The following is a 16789-nucleotide window of genomic DNA, read 5'->3' on the forward strand; positions in this document are numbered from 1 at the left end:
TTGGCATCAGTGAGTCCGTCAGGGACTGGCCTGGCTCAGCAATGAGATGGGTGTTCCTCACCCTCTGGGAGCTTCTCTCAGACATTTGTCTGGGGCCATTTGCTTATCCAGCCACCATCTGAATTAAGTCACTGGGTAAAGGTCTAACAAGTGTCCCTCTAACTCGAGTAGTGAGCGCAGGCCTGGCCCAGCTTCCTAGAGCAGGTGGGCCTGCGAGCATGTCTGGGTGCTGTCTCCCCAGTCCCTGACAAAAGGGCAGAGGAAAAGCATACTCACAGTTTGGGTTACTTGCTCCATATGCAATCAGCAAGCAGGAGACAGCAAAGCAGGCACTAAAAAGAAAGAGAAATAGTACATTATTGGTTATTATCATTATTGTTAATACTGTTTATATGGAGGTATTTGCTACATGTCAAGACGCTTTCAGAAAATTTACACACATTCTTTTGCTCAACAGTTCTAAGGAGCGTAATTGGCTCTATTTTACTGATGAGAAAAATAAAACTCAAAATAACAAAAATAAAACAACAAGGTCCCACTGTATAGCACAAGGGATTATATTCAATATACCAGGACAAACCATAATGGAAAACAATACAAAAAAGAATGTACACATACAAATGTGTAACTGAATCACTTTGCTGTATAGTAGAAATTAGTAAACATTGTAAATCAACTACATTTCAATAAGATAAGTTAAAAAAAAACAACACACAAACACAGATATTCAAATACCTAAAAATAAATAAAATTTTAAAAACCCAACATAGAAACAAAAATGAAATTCTCCAAGGTGTCCTAGCTAGCAGGTGGCTAAGCTGGAATTCAAGCCCCAAAGCCAGACCTGGTAAACACCCCACTGCACTGCCCGCTCCATTCCCCAGACTGGACAGAGCCAAGTCTGTGAAGCGAGAAAGGACACAACCCATCCCCAGGCTCCTGTGTCTGCTCAGTCAGGGGACAGAAAGAACCCCACGGGGCAAGGGGTGATGACTAGAAGCTTTCAAACCCCGTCTACGTGGCTCTGAGCTGGGGACCAAGCCTTTGTAAGCTCCAAAGAATGAATGACACTGATCCCCCACCGATTCCCTTCAGGGCCACGGGACTTGCTCATGGCCAGCCACTGCCCTGCACAATGCTCATTCCCATTGGGACTGGCTTGGGGAGGACCCTGGCCAGACAGGGCCAGCTGCCTGGCAGACTGACCCTGAGACTGGCAGACTGGAGTTTTATAGCCTAGGAACACACCCTAGGAGGTGCATTAGATGACCCACTAAGGTGCCTGGGGTAGGGAAATACTACTTACAATTTTAGAAATTTTATAATTTTCCATTTTGTAATTTAAAATCTCAGCCACTTTATCTCTTTTGTATATGTATCACAAGGCAGAAAAAACACTATATGAGATGATAGATGTTCCCTAAGCTCCCTGTGGGATTCATTTCATGATGTATGTAAATATGATCATTATGCTGTACCTCAGTCTCATACAGGGCTGTATATCAATTAATATCTCAATAAAACTGGAAGAAAAAAATTAAGCACATTAAACAGTAAGAATGACATACGTATATGCCTGTGGGCTTAGTTGCTCAGTTATGTCCAACTCTTTGCGACCCCAGGGACTGTAGCCCGCCAGGCTCCTCCGCCCATGGGATTCTCCAGGCAAGAATACTGGAGTGGGTTGCATTTCCTTCTCCAAGGGATCTTCTTGACCCCTGGATCGAAGCCTGGTCTCTCATACTGCAGGTGGATTCTTTACCATCTAAGCCACCAGGGAAGCCCAACAGATGTGTATATGATTGATGATTCCATGTGTTTATATTAGAGGTATATGTTCACAATCTTTTTATCTCACAGAGGTGGAAGATGAAAAAGACCGGAAATCGTATGGCAAGCAGGTCCTCCCAGGCAGGCCTGAGTCCTGTGACTTTTCTATGCAGATTGGAATAACACAAGGATCACAGCAGCCACTGATGGGACAGGAGCCCCATCCTAGGTGGGCATTCAGGGGGCACCACAGTACACCCCACCGCAGGATACCAGAATCCCCTACAGTGGGGAATCTTGGCCCAGGGGCCCCCTGCCCACTCCGCCCACCTGCCTCCCCCCCCAGAACTGACCTGCCCAGCAGCCTGAGCTTCCTTGGACCGTACTTGTCCATGACGATGCCCAGGGGCAGAGTGATGGCACTGAGCAGGAAGGAGCCCACGGTGAAGGCCAAGTTTAGCATCTCATCCTGGGCCTTGCAGCTGAGCCAGCCATTCATCCGGCTCACCTCCTCAGGCTCCGGTTCTGCCGTGGCCCCCATTGTGACGTTGGTGACATTCTCTGTGTGTAGAGGGAGGGGAACCTGATCACAGGGTCATGGCAGGGAACTCCAAAGACCAGAGGGGCAGGTGCCCACCCAGAGTCAGCCCATTGAGGCGGCCAGGGCTAGCTCTGGGCCCCTTCAGAGCTCTGAATACCCCCAGCAGGCTGGGATGTCCACATGGCCAAAACTCCCTGGAGTAATAATACAGAGATTCTTAACTTTTTTGGGGGGGGGAGGGGGGAGTCACCTTCCCTTTGAAGAATCCAATAGAGAAAGTGCCTCTATTGCTCCTTAGAAAAGTCTTGCCCACAGTCTCGGGGCCTTCTTGTGTCCTTTGCAGCACCCACAAGCCCCAGGTTGGGATTCCATTTATTTGGCTGCACCAGGTCTTAGTTGGGGCATGTGGGATCTATTTCCCTGATCAAGGATCAAACCTGGGCCCCCTGCATTGAGAGCTCAGACTCTTAGCCGCTAGACCACCAGGGAAGTCCCAGGATTCCAACTCTAGAGTAAGCGACACCTAGAATAGCTCGCTTTGGGACCCAGCCTGGACTGTGTGTTCCCCAAGCTGGCTAGAACTTCTCTGCAGCTCTGTCCATGGAAGCAGTCTGTGGCCAGCATACAGGAGGGCGACCCTAGACCACTTGGGAAGGACAAGCTGCTGGTCTCAGCTGCTGTGAGTCAATCGAGGACAAGGCTTCCTTTAATGCCTAATACATGAGATTTCTCAAAGACACATCCCCTGTGCTAAATTCTCTCTCATGTTCTCACAGCATCAACTGCTACATATCCTGAGTCACGGAACACCCTTGGGAAAGGTTTTTTGTTTAATAAAAGAGTGCCAAATAACTTGCTTTCACTTGTCAAAGGGCACCTATCGTCTTTTTCTCACTGGGGTCACGATGTCACTGTCTCCGGTGGCCACACCTATGCCATAATCCTAGTCCTTAATGATCCTCTCCAAAGTCCACCCAGCCCCAAGACAGCAAAAAAGAGGGAAGGGAAAAGTGCTGTGGCAGCGAGGGGCGGGAGGGTGGAGGACGGGCTGGCACACAGCGGGGAATGTACGCCGTTCCTCCTCTCGGGACTGCTAGTTAAGAGATGCTGACTAATCCTGCAGCGAGAGGAGCAGCCTCTGATTAGACGCGAGGAGGTCACGCTGGGAGACTCAAGGAAATACCTCTCAGCAGATAAGTGCTGTCTCCTACATGCAGCCCTCTGGCGCCAGGGCCGTAAAGCTGAGGTAGGCAAGGCCTGCCTGGGCCTCTCTTGGGGGGGGGGGGGGCGGTGAGCCAAGGTCACGGAAGAAGATGCATGTTGGGTGAATCATGTTCTGTGCCAACCTCTGACCAACAGGTCCTGGTGGGGGATACACTGAGGGTGGGGGTGCTGGGATCTGGGCTCTAGGTTCCAATTCTTGTTTCTCTACTTGCTATTTTATCACCCTGGAGAAGTGACTTCATCTCTCTCTACCTCAGTTTCTTTATCTGTAAAATGGGCATAAGGTAATAAAAATATCTACGTCTCTAGAATTTGGGGTAACATAAAAGAGAAAACCCAGATATTTTAGCACTCACAAAAGCATAGGAAGTGTTCATAACCAACAGCTAAAAGTTATTACTATTATTAGGAGCTTACTACGTGGTGCCAGTGGTAAAGAACCCACCTGCCAATGCAGGAGGCATAAAAGACACGGGTTCAATCCCTGGATTGGGAAGATCCCCTGGAGGAGGGCATGGTAACCTGCTCCAGTGTTCTTGCCTGGAGAATTCCATGGACAGAGGAGCCTGGCGGGCTACAGTCCATGGGGTCGCAGAGTCAGACACGACTGAAGTGACTTAGTATGCACGCGTTATTATTATTGTTACTACTACTATTCTGATGGGAGACTTGGAACGGGGATAATAATGCAACTGGTGGGGAGCAGAGCCGGATGCTGTAACTGGAAGCAGAATTCTGTAACTGATCATTCATCCACAGCATGGATTCATGTCTGGCCTCCCACTGGGCTAGGACAGGGACTGTGTTCCAGTCACCGACGTCCCCAGCACCTCCCCTTGGTGCACCGTCGCTGTTTACTGAATGAATGAAAACAGTGGCGTCAGATCACCTTGACCAAAAGGATCCAGAAAGAAGAAATGAAACAGGATGCATGGCACCAACTTGAAGCCAGAGGGCATTGAAGGAGATCACAGCCACAGTGTCACCCCCTGAAGCCACAGAGACAAAACCTAACAAGTCAGATTTCCAGCCCCTCATCCCCGCCACCTTCTCTCAGCTTCCCAGAAGATGTCTGCACCACACTGGCAGCCAAAACACATGACAAACAGGGACATCTGAGCCCCGGAGGTTCCAGCTCAGAACTGTCACACACACTGCCTTGGCCAGCAGGCCGGAGCTGCTTGTCCACGGTGGGGCCCACTTCTGGAAGACCAGAGCTGCTTCACAGGTCGTCGCTGGTTTCGGGTGTCAGCTCCGCTAGCAGCAACAGGGGCTGAATGTGAAGCGGCAGGGACCAGGCAAAGCAACAGTCACCTCCGGGCTGGTGTGCAGGTGTGCGCAAACCAGTACAGGCGCAACAGAGCGGGTGGAGATGGGAGGGGACAGCTGCGGGTCCCGGATCGCTGGCTTGGGAGACCTAACCGTGGCCATGTAGGGCCTGGAGCCCATCAGAGAACACAAAATCACTTAGGGCTGGCAGTGCCGTGGGCTCAGCTGTTCCAAGCAGGGAGCTGTGACCGAATGGGGAGGCACTGTCTCTGATCAGAGGCACCAGGGCACCCTGCTCCTGTCTTCCCCAGAGCTGGACCTAAAAGCACGGCTATACTTCCCAAGAGAGGGAAGACAAAATCCCAAGGCAACATGTATACTCAAGGCAGACACCCTGGTTCGCTCTTAGTTGAAGATGGGGACAAAAAAACCATCTTGAATTGTTTAGATATCTGGTCACCTTGTAACTAGACAGGAGGGGCTCCAGGAGAGAGAAGTCAGAGTGGAGAGAAGGGAATCTTCCCTCCCATCTTTCATCCTAGGGCCGCTGCAACAGAGCAGGACCCTTACACGTTGGGCCACCAGCCTTCTCTTAAATCCCTGCCAATGGGGCCACCTGGCCGTCTGCCCTCCGAGCTCCGGGCAGTGATGTCCAGAGACAGATGAGCCGGGGGGTGGGGAGGCCTGAGCGGCCTCTCACCGGCCCAGGGAGCAACGTGAGAGTGCCCCATGCCCCAGACTGAACGAAACCTTCCGTGAGCCCAAAGCTTTGTTGGCAGTAAACAGCCCACAAGCATAATCACAGATCCAGCAGATGCCCAAACACAGTCACACCCAGGCTGCTCCTCTCATTCTGCTCCCACCTGGGCCACTGTGGGCCAGAGAGACACAAAACAGATAAGCACCCAGGAAGTGCCGAGCCCCTGGGGTGCCCCTCTGCTCCCAGCCTAGAGCTCAGCCCTCCCCCAGCCCAGCCTGCTCTGGGCCTCACCTGCACCTGTTTATCACAGATGCAGCCAGAGCGGCCCAGCCCAACGCGGGAAGGTGAACCAAGAACAAACAGGCAAGGAACTGGTGTGTCCGGAGTGTGCAGGGAACGGGCGTGAGGCTGCTTAGGAGGAGACCCGGGGCAGGGAGCAGGGAACAATGCCTGCTCTGTTCGGCCCCACTCATAGAACCCGGCACTCAAAACCCTTAGCAAGAGAGCAGGGGAGAAAAGAAGGTGCTGTGACCCCACTCAGGCACCCCTAACCGCCCTGGATCAAGGAGGGGGCTCCCCCTACCCTAGGGCAACAAACCAGAACAGCTGACCAGACGAGGCTTCTTGAGGAGCAAGGGGCTTCAGGCTGGAGGCCCCCCTAAACTTGAGCAGCCCCCTGCCCCACCTGCCCAATACTGGCCCCTGGACTTCCCTGCTGATGATCAGTGCCCCAGGATCTCCTGTCTCTCTCAAATCCTTAGTCTATCCGGCAACAGGAAGCAGCATCTCTGTCTGGCAGGGGGTATGTAGGCGAGAGGTCAGCCTCACACACAGTCAGCCCAAGACAGGACACAGACAATCAGAGGACCCCGCACTGGCCAGGCCAGGGCCTGGCCCCCTAGTTGCGGTCACAGAGGGCCGGTGTGCGCTGGCCACTGTGTTCCACGCTAGTGGTTCCTGTGTCACTGAGAACCTCCCCCTCAACTCACTAGTTCACATCTGGATATCTGGAGTATCCAAACAGGTAAGTCACTTCCCCGAGGTCTCACAGGCAGTACACGGGGAAGCTGGACTTGAATCCAGACAGCTGGACCTCAAGGCTCCTCCTGACCTTCAAGCTGTACTGATGCTGTACCACCTGGGTCAGAGGCAGTTGAGAGAGAAAATGCTTAGAGAATAAAAGGCTGGCAGTGTCAGGGACCACGCCAGGTGGCCCTTCATGTCACCTAGAGAGAACGGGAACTGCCCACGAGATGCTTCCACAAAGTCCCCGAAAGCCAACCAAGCTGGACAGAACCTTCATGGGACGCCAAGAAGGCAGGTGGGGCAGGCGGCTGTGGAGGAGAATTAGGTCACGGGAAGGAGGAAGGCGGTTGGTGCGGCGGGCCAAGGGCATCGGCTCCTCTGTGACACATCCTGAAGCTGGAGGCCCCTGCCTGCAGGCCTCCCGCCCCAAGTATAGAATTAAAAAAAAAAAATCCAAAATAAATTGGGGTTACAGGGAGGGGGTAGTGAAAACAGGCCTATTCACAGCAATACAAGTGAAAGGACGGGTTTGCAAAAGCTACCACCAGTGACGTCTGAGACATACTGCCAGTGGGAAAGACAGAAAAAGGGAGGGCCGTGAAGTGGCAGGGACCGTCTCAAGTCCACTTCTTCAGCCTCAGCCCAGCCTGGTGGGGACCAGGCCTGGCCCTGCCCTCTCACCATCCCGGGGGCCAGCTTCCTGCTTTGTTTCAGTGAGGGGTACAGCCCCTGGTCACCGAAACAGAGTCACTGAGGAGGTCAAGAGCACAGAGCTGGGGGCTGCCTTGGGACCCATGGCCGGGCTGGACCAGAAACCATCTCCCATCTCCAGAGCCGCCCCCCGCCTCCCCATGATCCCACCAAGCGCCTGGCATGTGGCAAACCCTCAATAATTCCTAAGAAGCTAATAGGTGAATCTGACCGTCTCTTCTGCCTCGGGAGCTTATTCCTGCCTTGAAAAGGAGATCTAATCTCCCCAAGGCCCTGCAGGCTCCTTCCCATCTCTCCAGTCATCATCTGCCCTTCTGTCCTTTCCCTCCTCTCTTTCAGCACACAGCCTGCTCCAGGGGCTCACTGCCTCTGTCCTCTCCTGACTCACCCCTTCTGGCCCTCCACGCCTCTGCCTAAGCATCAGAGAGCCCCCCACCCAAGCTGAACCAGATCCCCATGGCTGCTCTCCGCCCCCCGGCACCCTGCTCTCTGTTGGGGTCTGACCACCACATGGGATCGCCTAGGTCTGTGTGTGGTGACTCTTTGATGCTGGCTGACTGCAGACCCCCTGAGGGCCTGGATTACTCTGCGCCCAGCACAGCATCTCAGAAAACGTTTCCTGAGGGTGTGGGTCAGATGAAAGAGATTAAACATCCACAGGGAGCACCAGCCCCCTAAACTGAGAGAAAAATGAAGAAACAGGTTGGGTGAGGGGTGGGGCTGGTGACAGCGGCCATCCAGAGGCCAAAAGGACGCAGGTCTGGGAAAGCTGGGGCTGGGAACCCAGCTGGTCTCCTGCCCACACCAGGGGGACTGGGAAGGCAAAGCCAAGTGCCAGCCCAGGTCCCCAGCCCCTGTCATCCACCCTGACCGTCGGGTGGACAGGGATTAAAGAGCTGAGGGGAAACGGAAAACCCAGCTCTTTGTTTCTTTGTCCCACCTCGCCACGCTGGAACCCGACACTGTGTCTGTGACCGGATCCTGGCTGGAGTCCCGAGCAAGAGTTCTGAGGACCTTTCAACAGGTTCAGGCAAATTTTCTTTCAGGAACAAACCAAAGCATCGGTCCTAAAAGCCACAAAACGCTGACAAATTTGCATCTCAATCAGCTGTAGACTGGTCAGCTTTTCACAAGCCTCATTCAATAAATGTAATAAACGGCCAAACTACTTCTCTGCAATTCACTGTCCCCCAACTTTGACAATATTAGGCCTAAGTAGAAATCTTGACCCTCAAATCCTCCAGGTACTCCCAGCCAGGCAAGACACGGGGATGCCAGGCCCCGCAAGGCAACAGGCTGCTCAGACTTCCAAGAAACAAGGAGGCCAGAAGAGATAAGCCCTGTGGGATCAGCAGGCCTGCCTGCCATGGATGCTGGGTCAGCGGGTTTGCCAGATAGTCAGAAAAACCAAAATCAGAGGCAGGAACAAAAGGCACAGGATAAGAAGTTGATGTTCAACCCACAATCCTGACCCTTCACCTTCACTTTGGTTTGCAGGAGAGACCAGGCAAGCCTCGAAAGGGCTTAAACACCAACTCAGCACTGTTGTGGGCACAACTGCTGGGACTCCTCCCACTTCAATGAAGAAGGCAGCCAAGGCTGGGGCAGGAATGAAGTGACCAGCCCCGGCGCTGCCAAGACCATAAAATAAATTAAATCAGTGGACAACGTGGGGGGGGGGGAACACCCTAGAATCTGACCTTCTGACACCACAGAAGGACAAAAAAAAAAAATGACCACCACAGTCCTTCAGTCTGGATGAGATGCTAAAAGCTTCATCTGGAGATGATGGTTTTTTTCTGTTCTTTAACCCCTCTATGGAGCCAGAAGGAAGCTGTCAGAGGCAAGTAAGAAGGGTCATGATCCACAAGAGAAGAGAGGAGGTGCCAAATGCTCCAACCTGTTCCCTTCCTGTCATTAATCTCCTAACATCTCTCGGGCAAAGCAGAAAGCTTGTTCAAGGAACAAGGTCTGAGTGACTCTCCCATCACCCAAGGTTTCTTGCTGATGTGGGGAAAGGTCTGCCAAGAACCCTTAGTCTATTAGGAAATATTTCTGAGTGGCTGAATGCTAAAGGTCATACATAATATACTCTCTGCCCTCTCTCAGGCAGTCTCAGCATCTCCTCCCTTTCTCCTGTCCTTAACCTCTTTCAGCTGAAGCTTCCCTAGTAACTGGAATGCTCAGCAACCTCCTGGGAAGATCAGAGTAGGAAAACAAGGATTCTACACCAGCTTACACGCAGCATGAGCCGGTCCAAAGCTTTCTCTTCCCTCAAAGTTAGCAGTCTTGGGAGGAAATAAATGGCAAGCTGGTGGTGTGATGCAGGAGGTCAGACTTGGGTTATCTCCATCCAAGGGAACTGGGGCGGGGGCTGGCTGTCAAAGGTCCCGGGGAGAGACTCTACTCACTTCAACCATTAGGAAGTGACAGAGGGCAGAACAAAACACTTATTATCGAGGTTGTTGAGGAAGGGGGATAGGAGGGGAGCGAGTGAGAGCCACTTGGGCCCACGCTTAGGCTGAGTCCCACTGACCTTCAGCAATCAGAATCCTCAAACAAGGTCACCGGGTGTGACCACAGGGGTGGGGGTGAGATTTCTTGTAGACAGGCATCCTCAGCTTTAATTCAGTTACACCAACATGTGGCAAAGGGAGAGGACAGCCCTAGTGCCATTTCCAGAAATACCCCCTTCCCCTCCCCCTCACAGGGGAAGAAGGCCACTGAGATGTTCTCACAGCTTGTGGGAGGAAATGTCCTTTGGAAAATTAGAAAGCAGCAAAAATAGACAAGAAATTGTATCCGACAAGCCCTTTAGAGACTCAAGGCCTGACTGAAAAACATCTAGATTCTAGATGAACCTTCCACGGGGTGGAGGCCAAGCCACTTCCTCTCTCTTGCTGCACCCCAGCCACTGAGTCAGGAGTTCCTCTTTCTTACAGTCAGAGAGCAACATGTTTACTGCAAGGCAAGTGATGTGCCAGGCACTGGGAGGAGAGGAGTCCAGTCATCTTCCCGGGTGGTGGAAAGAACACCCTGGACTTGGGGGTTCTGGATCTATGACAGTCTCCAGCTGTGAGGCCTCATGCAAGTCAGAAGATCTGCCTCTGTCTTCAGCCAAAAAACAGGGACGATGATCTGTACCCAGCAAAGCTGGAGCGGGGAGGAGGTTTAAACGGGCCTTCTGCTAACTAGGAGGAGCTGCGCAGTGAGGCGGTCTTGCTGGTTGAGTATACACCGCCCTCCGTCCCCTCCAAAAGCCCCCATTCCAGGAACGACCCCCCAGCCCGGGTATCCGTCTCACCTGGCTCAGTACACAGGTAGGAGTAAAAGCCCTCCGACTTGAGCATGATGAGCAGCGAGCCCCAGCCCAGGAGGACTGCCGAGAAGAGGAGGTTTTCCACCACGGCCGTGCAGGCCATCCACCAGCGGCGCCGATGGGCAGTGGCCAGGGTGGGCGCCATGGCGAGGAGAGACGCGGCGACCCGGCTCCGGCTCGGGCTCCTCTCTGCAGCCACCTGCGCGCAGACCTCGGTGTCAGTGCCCGGCCCTACCCAGCCGGGGCGGCCAACCCGGGCCGCTGCCGCAGCGCGCGCAGCTTGTCACCCCCTCTGCAGCGCGGGAGGCAAGCGCGCGCAGCAAGGAAGCCCCAGCCCTGCCTCGGCCCTGGGTCACCCTCTCGGCCGCTGGCTCATCCGCCAGCCCGCAGCTCAGGGAGAAGCCGCCGCGGCCAGGCAGGGAGACTTCTCTCTCTCGGCTCACTCGGAGGGAAACTGAGGCACAGAAACACGAAGGGACAAACGCGTGCTCAGGGACGTGGAACTAATGCAGGCTCCCAGCAGGACTGACGCAGCTTGGGAGCTGTCAGGAGAGGTAGCCGGAGGTTCAGATACCTGGGCTGGGGCATACCTTACGGCTGCCACTCCCCGGGACCCTCACCGGAGCCCGCCCGCCCGCGCTCACTGGAGACCCTTCCCCAGATCGGGCTCCCTTAACCACAAGATCAGCGCACGGAGCTCCGGAACGGCCCGCCCGCGGCCCGTTCATTGGCCTGACGGCACAGGAACTGCCACACCATTGGCCGCTGTCTAGGTCGCTAGGCGCTGCGGCCACGCGAGCCCCACACGGGAGAGGCGAAGCCGGTTCAAACCGGCGGCGCGAGCCTCCCGCGCGACCCCCGTCTGGGGCCGTTTCCTCGGCAATTAGCTCGTTTCTATGGAAGCGAACCCTGCTCCTCCATCCCTAGCTTGCTCCTAGACCTCTCCCCCGGCGGCTCCTCATCCATTCAGTCTCTCCTCCCTTACGCACACATCTTCTCCCTATGCCCTTACTCCTGCGCCTTCCTCTCCCCAGCACTCAAGCTCGGGACCCGGGTCCCCAGGATCCTTCTCACCCGGCTCCTACTGGTGTGTATCGGGCCCGGCCGGCGCCTTTTCTGCCCCCCCTTTTATTCCAGCCCTTTTATTCCGACCCCTAGAAGAAAACACTGCCGCACGCTGATTGGCTGAATCGGGGCTGGAAACAGGCGTTAACCAATCGGCAGCCACCCGCCCTCCCCGCGGCAAGCAGAAGCCGGTTCCGGCCGGACTGGGAGACAAACAAGAGAGCTGGGGGGGCCAGGGGCTGCGTGCGGCTGTGCGGTAGGTCTGCGCGTAAAACTGGAGTCACACTCAGAGCTCTGGGGAGCTCCAGGGGCATTCCCCCATCGCCTCTTACCCGGAAACCCTGTCCCTGAGTTGAGCTCTCTGCTCGCTTTTCCGGAGCTCTCGGACTTCCCCTAGCTGCACGCGGGTCTCCCTCCCGAAGCCCGCTTCGTAGCCCCCAGCTCTCACTGGGTGCTGAACACCACGCCCGATGCTCTGGCTCCGCGTGGGTCGTTCTGCCTCCCGCCACCTCCCCACGCGATGCTGCCATCCTGTCTTCCTTGGGCTTTGTGTCCTGAATCCTCGCTCTCCTGCCTCCAGTACCCCGTCCAAGCGCTGTCTGCTCATTCCGGATCCCCGGAGCTCTGTCCAGGCGTGGTGTGCTTCTTCCCTTCTTTCCTGATTCACGGCCCTCACTTCTGGGTGTCATCTGTCCGGTCCCTGGAAGTTTTCCCTCGGGGATCTCCACGTGGGAGTCTGGGGCTTGTCTGTCTCCTAGGGTGTCAGGTACCTCCTCCAGACTCTGACCCCCCAACCCATTCCCACTGCTGGCTGCCACCTCTACTCCCTTACGCCCTGTTCTCCTTCAGGTTAGGAGCCTCTCTGCAAGGTAACGAGGTGGGCAGAGCAAAACTACTAGCAGAGGTCAGGCCTCCGGGAAGACGCGTGGGATCGGGAGAGCTCTAGGCTCCTGGTCTGATGAGCGACCTGGACAAGCCCCCGAGGAATTGCCAGGGCAGGGGGATGGAGCCTGGGCTCAGGAGTTTTAGCTCCAGTTGGAGGTTCTCCCCCATCGAAGGCACCACCCGGCGGAGGGCCCTCTGTCTCCCCGGCGATTCAGCTTGGTCTCTGACACACTGTGGGAGCTGGTTTGTCACCCCAGGGCTGTGAGAACCCCAGCAGCCTAATGCTCCTAGACCCCGAGTCCAAGTGCGCCCCCTGCCGCCATCAACCCGCCGCTGGCAACCTTGCTCAGACCACGCCTGACACTGTGTGGTCTTAGAGGATCCTGGCTGGTTGCCTATCTGGTTGCCCCACCCTGAGAATCTCACCCACTCACTTGACAAACTTCAATCTTTCCCTCCCTCCCTCCTAGAGCCACCTGCTTGAGGGCTGTTTCAGGCAGTTGTTCCATACACATTTCTAAACTGTTTCAAACACACCTGTAAAGTAATTCACTTTCTCCCCCAACAAAAAACTACCTCCCAGATCATAGCATCACTGCCTACTGAAGTTAGATACCGTGAAACATCCTTTCAGAATTTGTTGGTCACCAGCTGTTATTGTCCCTCTCCATCCCACCCCGACCCCACCCATAGAATCTGTATCTCCTAAGTGTTTATCTAATTTGCCCATGTGTGTCCATAGGACTGCAGCTGCTGTTCATCGAGGTTCTAATCTCAGCCACTCAAATCCATCTCTCCACCCCCATTCCATCCCAGTGAGCTTTGAGAAATGCAAATCTAACCTTGGTAAATCTGACCTCTGCTAAAACACTTTGGAAACTCTTTACCACTGGCACTGCAGGATAAAGTTCAAATTCTCCAAGCTGACCCACACAGGCTCCTTCCCCCACGGTGGTTGACCTGCCTGCTCGTAGTTGCTCCAATCACATGGAATTGCCTGTAGTTCCTGCAGGTGCTGTTCTCTCACCTGTGACCCTCAAACATAGTCCCTCCTGGAACATCATGTCCTCCAGGAAGTCTTCCTTAACTACTCCCGGTGATTGTCTCCATTATCTTTCCGTTTTGTAATTATCTGTTCATCTGTTTGACTTCCATTTTTTCCATTGACTATTTGGGGGCATAAGCCATGCCTTATTCAGCTTGCTATAACCAGCTCTTGATACAGAAGTAAGTACAAAGTAGATGCTCAATATGAGTTTGTTGAATGAAAACATAAATAAATGAAGAGGTGAAAGTTGTCAGCTTCTAGGAGTAAAGGACTCAAAGCTAGGAGAAGGACGTAATGCCGATAATAATGACCCTTTTTTTTTTAAATTAGTTGGAGGCTAACCACTTCACAACATTGCAGTAGTCTCTGTCATATATTGACATGAATCAGCCATGGATATACATGTATTCCCCATCCCGATCCCCCCTCCCACCTCCCTCTCAACCCGATCCCTCTGGGTCTTCCCAGTGCACCAGGTCCGAGCACTTGTCTCATATCCAACCTGGGCTGGTGATCTGTTTCACTCTAGATAATATACATGTTTCGATGCTGAATAATGACCCTTTATTGAGGGTCAAAAATTTACTAGGTGCTTTACATACTGTGTCATTTAATCCCTACAATAACCCTGGAAGATAGCCCCATGCCCATTTTCCAGATGAAAAAACAAGCTTTAAGTAACATTTCCAAACAAGTGTGTCAGAACTGAGATTTGAATCCAGGTCTAATTTGAATGAAATTCTGGGTTTTTTCTGTTTGTTTGTTTTCTGTGTTTTTTGTTTTGTTTTGTTTTGGCTGTGCCTTGTGGCTTTAAAGATTTTAGTCCCCCTGTCAGGGATTGAACCTGGGCCAGGGCAGTTGTAAGCACCAAGTCCCATCCACTGGACCACCAGGGAATTCCCTGGGTTTGGGTTTTTTTTTTTTCCAGTCTTTTTGTCAGGAGTGTTAAAGACCCCACATCAACACTGCTGGCAAATCGTAAACAAATTATTATACCTAAAATAAGTTACAAGGATATGTTACTCAACACCGGGAATATAGCCAATATTTTATAATTATAATTTAAAAATTGTGAGTCACTATAGTGTACACGTGTAACATAAAACATTGTACATCAACTATACTTCAATTAAAAAATCATAAATAAAACCACTGGAAAAAAAAACCACTGAAGTACTAAAAAAAAACTGTAAAAGATTATTTTACTGATTTTAAGGTAAAAAGGCTTTTCCGTCTTTCCCATTACACATGACATTAAACCCAGAAGTGAAAAGGAAAAAGACTTGTCTAAATTTAAATTTTTAATTTCTGTAGGGAAAAGGAGAAAGAAACTATAAACAGCATTAAAAGACCAACCACAAACTGGGCAAAGAATTAATATTGTTGATATAAAGTCACTTATAAATCAATGAGAAAAAGATGAACATCTCAACTGAAAATTGGGGAAAGAATATAACCAAATCATCTATAGGAAAAAATACTAATAACTGATAGAGATATGAAAAGAAGTTTGGTCTTAGAATAATCATAGAGATTCACTCTAAAAAAGTTTTTCTAATGTGGGACATTTTTAAAGTCTTTATTGGAGAAGGAAATGGCAACTAACTCCAGTATCCTTGCCTAGAGAATCCCATGGACAGAGGAACCTGGTGGGCTACAATCCACAGGGTCGCAAAGAGTCAGGCATGACTTAGTGATTAAACAACAATTGAATCTGTTACAGTATTGCTTCTGTTTTGTGTTTTGGCCCCAAAGCATGTGGGATCTTAGCTCCCTGAGCAAGGATCAGACCCACACGCCCTGCCTTGGAAGGTGAAGTCTCAACAACTGGACCACCAGGCAAGTCCCAGAAATTCACATTTTAATGATACTATTTTTTTCATTTTTTTAGTGATTCCATTATATATATGTTTTTGTTTTGGGTTTTTTGGGGGGGGTTTTTTGAGTCACAGAGCAAAGCATGTGGGATCTTAGTTCCTTAACCAAGGATCAAACCCATGCCCCATGCAGTAGAAGCATGGAGCCCTAACCACTAGGCCACCAGGAAGCTCCATATATGTATATATGGAGTTACATATATTTCATTGTGGTTTATTAGTTATATCTTTCTCACTGTAGTTTATTACAAGATATTGAATATAGTTCCCTGTGCTGTATAGTAGGTCCTTGTTTATTACTTATGAATATTTCATATATGTTAATCCCATACTCCTAATCTATTCCTCCCTCCCTCTCCTTTGGTAACCATAATTTTGTTTTTTTATGTCTGTGAGTCTATTTCTGTTTAGTAGATAAGTTCATTTGTATCATTTTTTTAGATTCTGCATGTAAAGTGATCTCATGTATTTGTCTTTGACTTACTTAGTATGATAATCTCTAAGTCCATCCATGTTGCTGCAAATGGCAATACTTCTTTTTTTTTTTTCATTCTTTCTTATGTCTGAGTAATATTTCATTGTATGTGTAGACATATCTTTATCCATTCATCTGTTGATGGGTACTTATGTTACTTCTATGCCCTGGATATTGTAAATAGTGCTGCTATGAACATTGGCTGCATGAATGATAATGTTTTTTATAGCATTCATATCAAAATATCATTTTTTTGAGTTAAAAAACTCAACTTTCATCTGGGGAATTCCCTGATGTTTCAGTGGTTAGGACTTTGTGCTTTCACGGCTGAGGGCCGAGGTTCACTCTGGTTGGGGAACTAACCCACAAGCTGCATGGCATGGCCAAAAAAAAAAAAAAACCTTCAAAACTCTTTGTACTTTTCTGTACAAAGAGTTTGACTTTATAAGAAGCTTTAACATGTTATTGCTTTAGAGATTTTTTTTTGTGCTAAAATAGTAATTATACCACCTTTAACCTATCAGATTGGGTGTGGGGAAACAGATACCAATATAATTTATGAGAACACAAAGCCATTCAGCTCTTTTTGGGGGACCATTTGGAGTAAATACTCAAATGTTTAATATTCTTACCCCCTAACCCAGCAATTCCACTTCTAGGAATCTCTTCTACAGAAAAACTGGCATTAATGCAAAAAGAAATGTACACAGATTTGGCTACTGCATCATTTATTGGATCAAAATAATTAGAAACAACCCACATCCCCATAGGTAGGGGATGGCTTAAATAACCTGTGTTATTTCCCCATGGAAATCTCATTTTTAATAAAAAGAGGTAGTTTTATATTAACTAACATCAAAAGATAGCCAGGATATATTG

At 50.9% G+C, this 16789-nt stretch overlaps 1 protein-coding gene across 5 annotated transcripts in view; it reads right to left on the reverse strand.

Moving 5' to 3' along the window:
• The window catches only part of SLC43A2 (solute carrier family 43 member 2), a 43084-nt gene extending 31359 nt beyond the window's left edge, over nt 1–11725 (reverse strand). Inside the window, exons 1-4 of one of the 5 annotated variants that reach the window (XM_070478834.1) lie at nt 11635–11725; nt 10546–10759; nt 2124–2331; nt 277–332 (exon numbers count right to left, since the gene is read on the reverse strand). In XM_070478834.1, the coding sequence (XP_070334935.1) occupies nt 277–332; nt 2124–2331; nt 10546–10705 (424 nt within the window). In that variant the 5' untranslated portion in view covers nt 10706–10759; nt 11635–11725. Of the gene's footprint in view, nt 1–276; nt 333–2123; nt 2332–10545; nt 10760–11150; nt 11239–11572 lie in introns of those variants that run through there. The other 4 variants (XM_070478835.1, XM_020909817.2, XM_020909818.2 and 1 more) reach the window with 4 other exon arrangements.
• Between the last annotated feature and the right edge of the window lie 5064 nt (nt 11726–16789).

The sequence above is a fragment of the Odocoileus virginianus genome, chromosome 17 (genome assembly GCF_023699985.2).
Source record: "Odocoileus virginianus isolate 20LAN1187 ecotype Illinois chromosome 17, Ovbor_1.2, whole genome shotgun sequence".
NCBI lineage: Eukaryota > Metazoa > Chordata > Mammalia > Artiodactyla > Cervidae > Odocoileus > Odocoileus virginianus.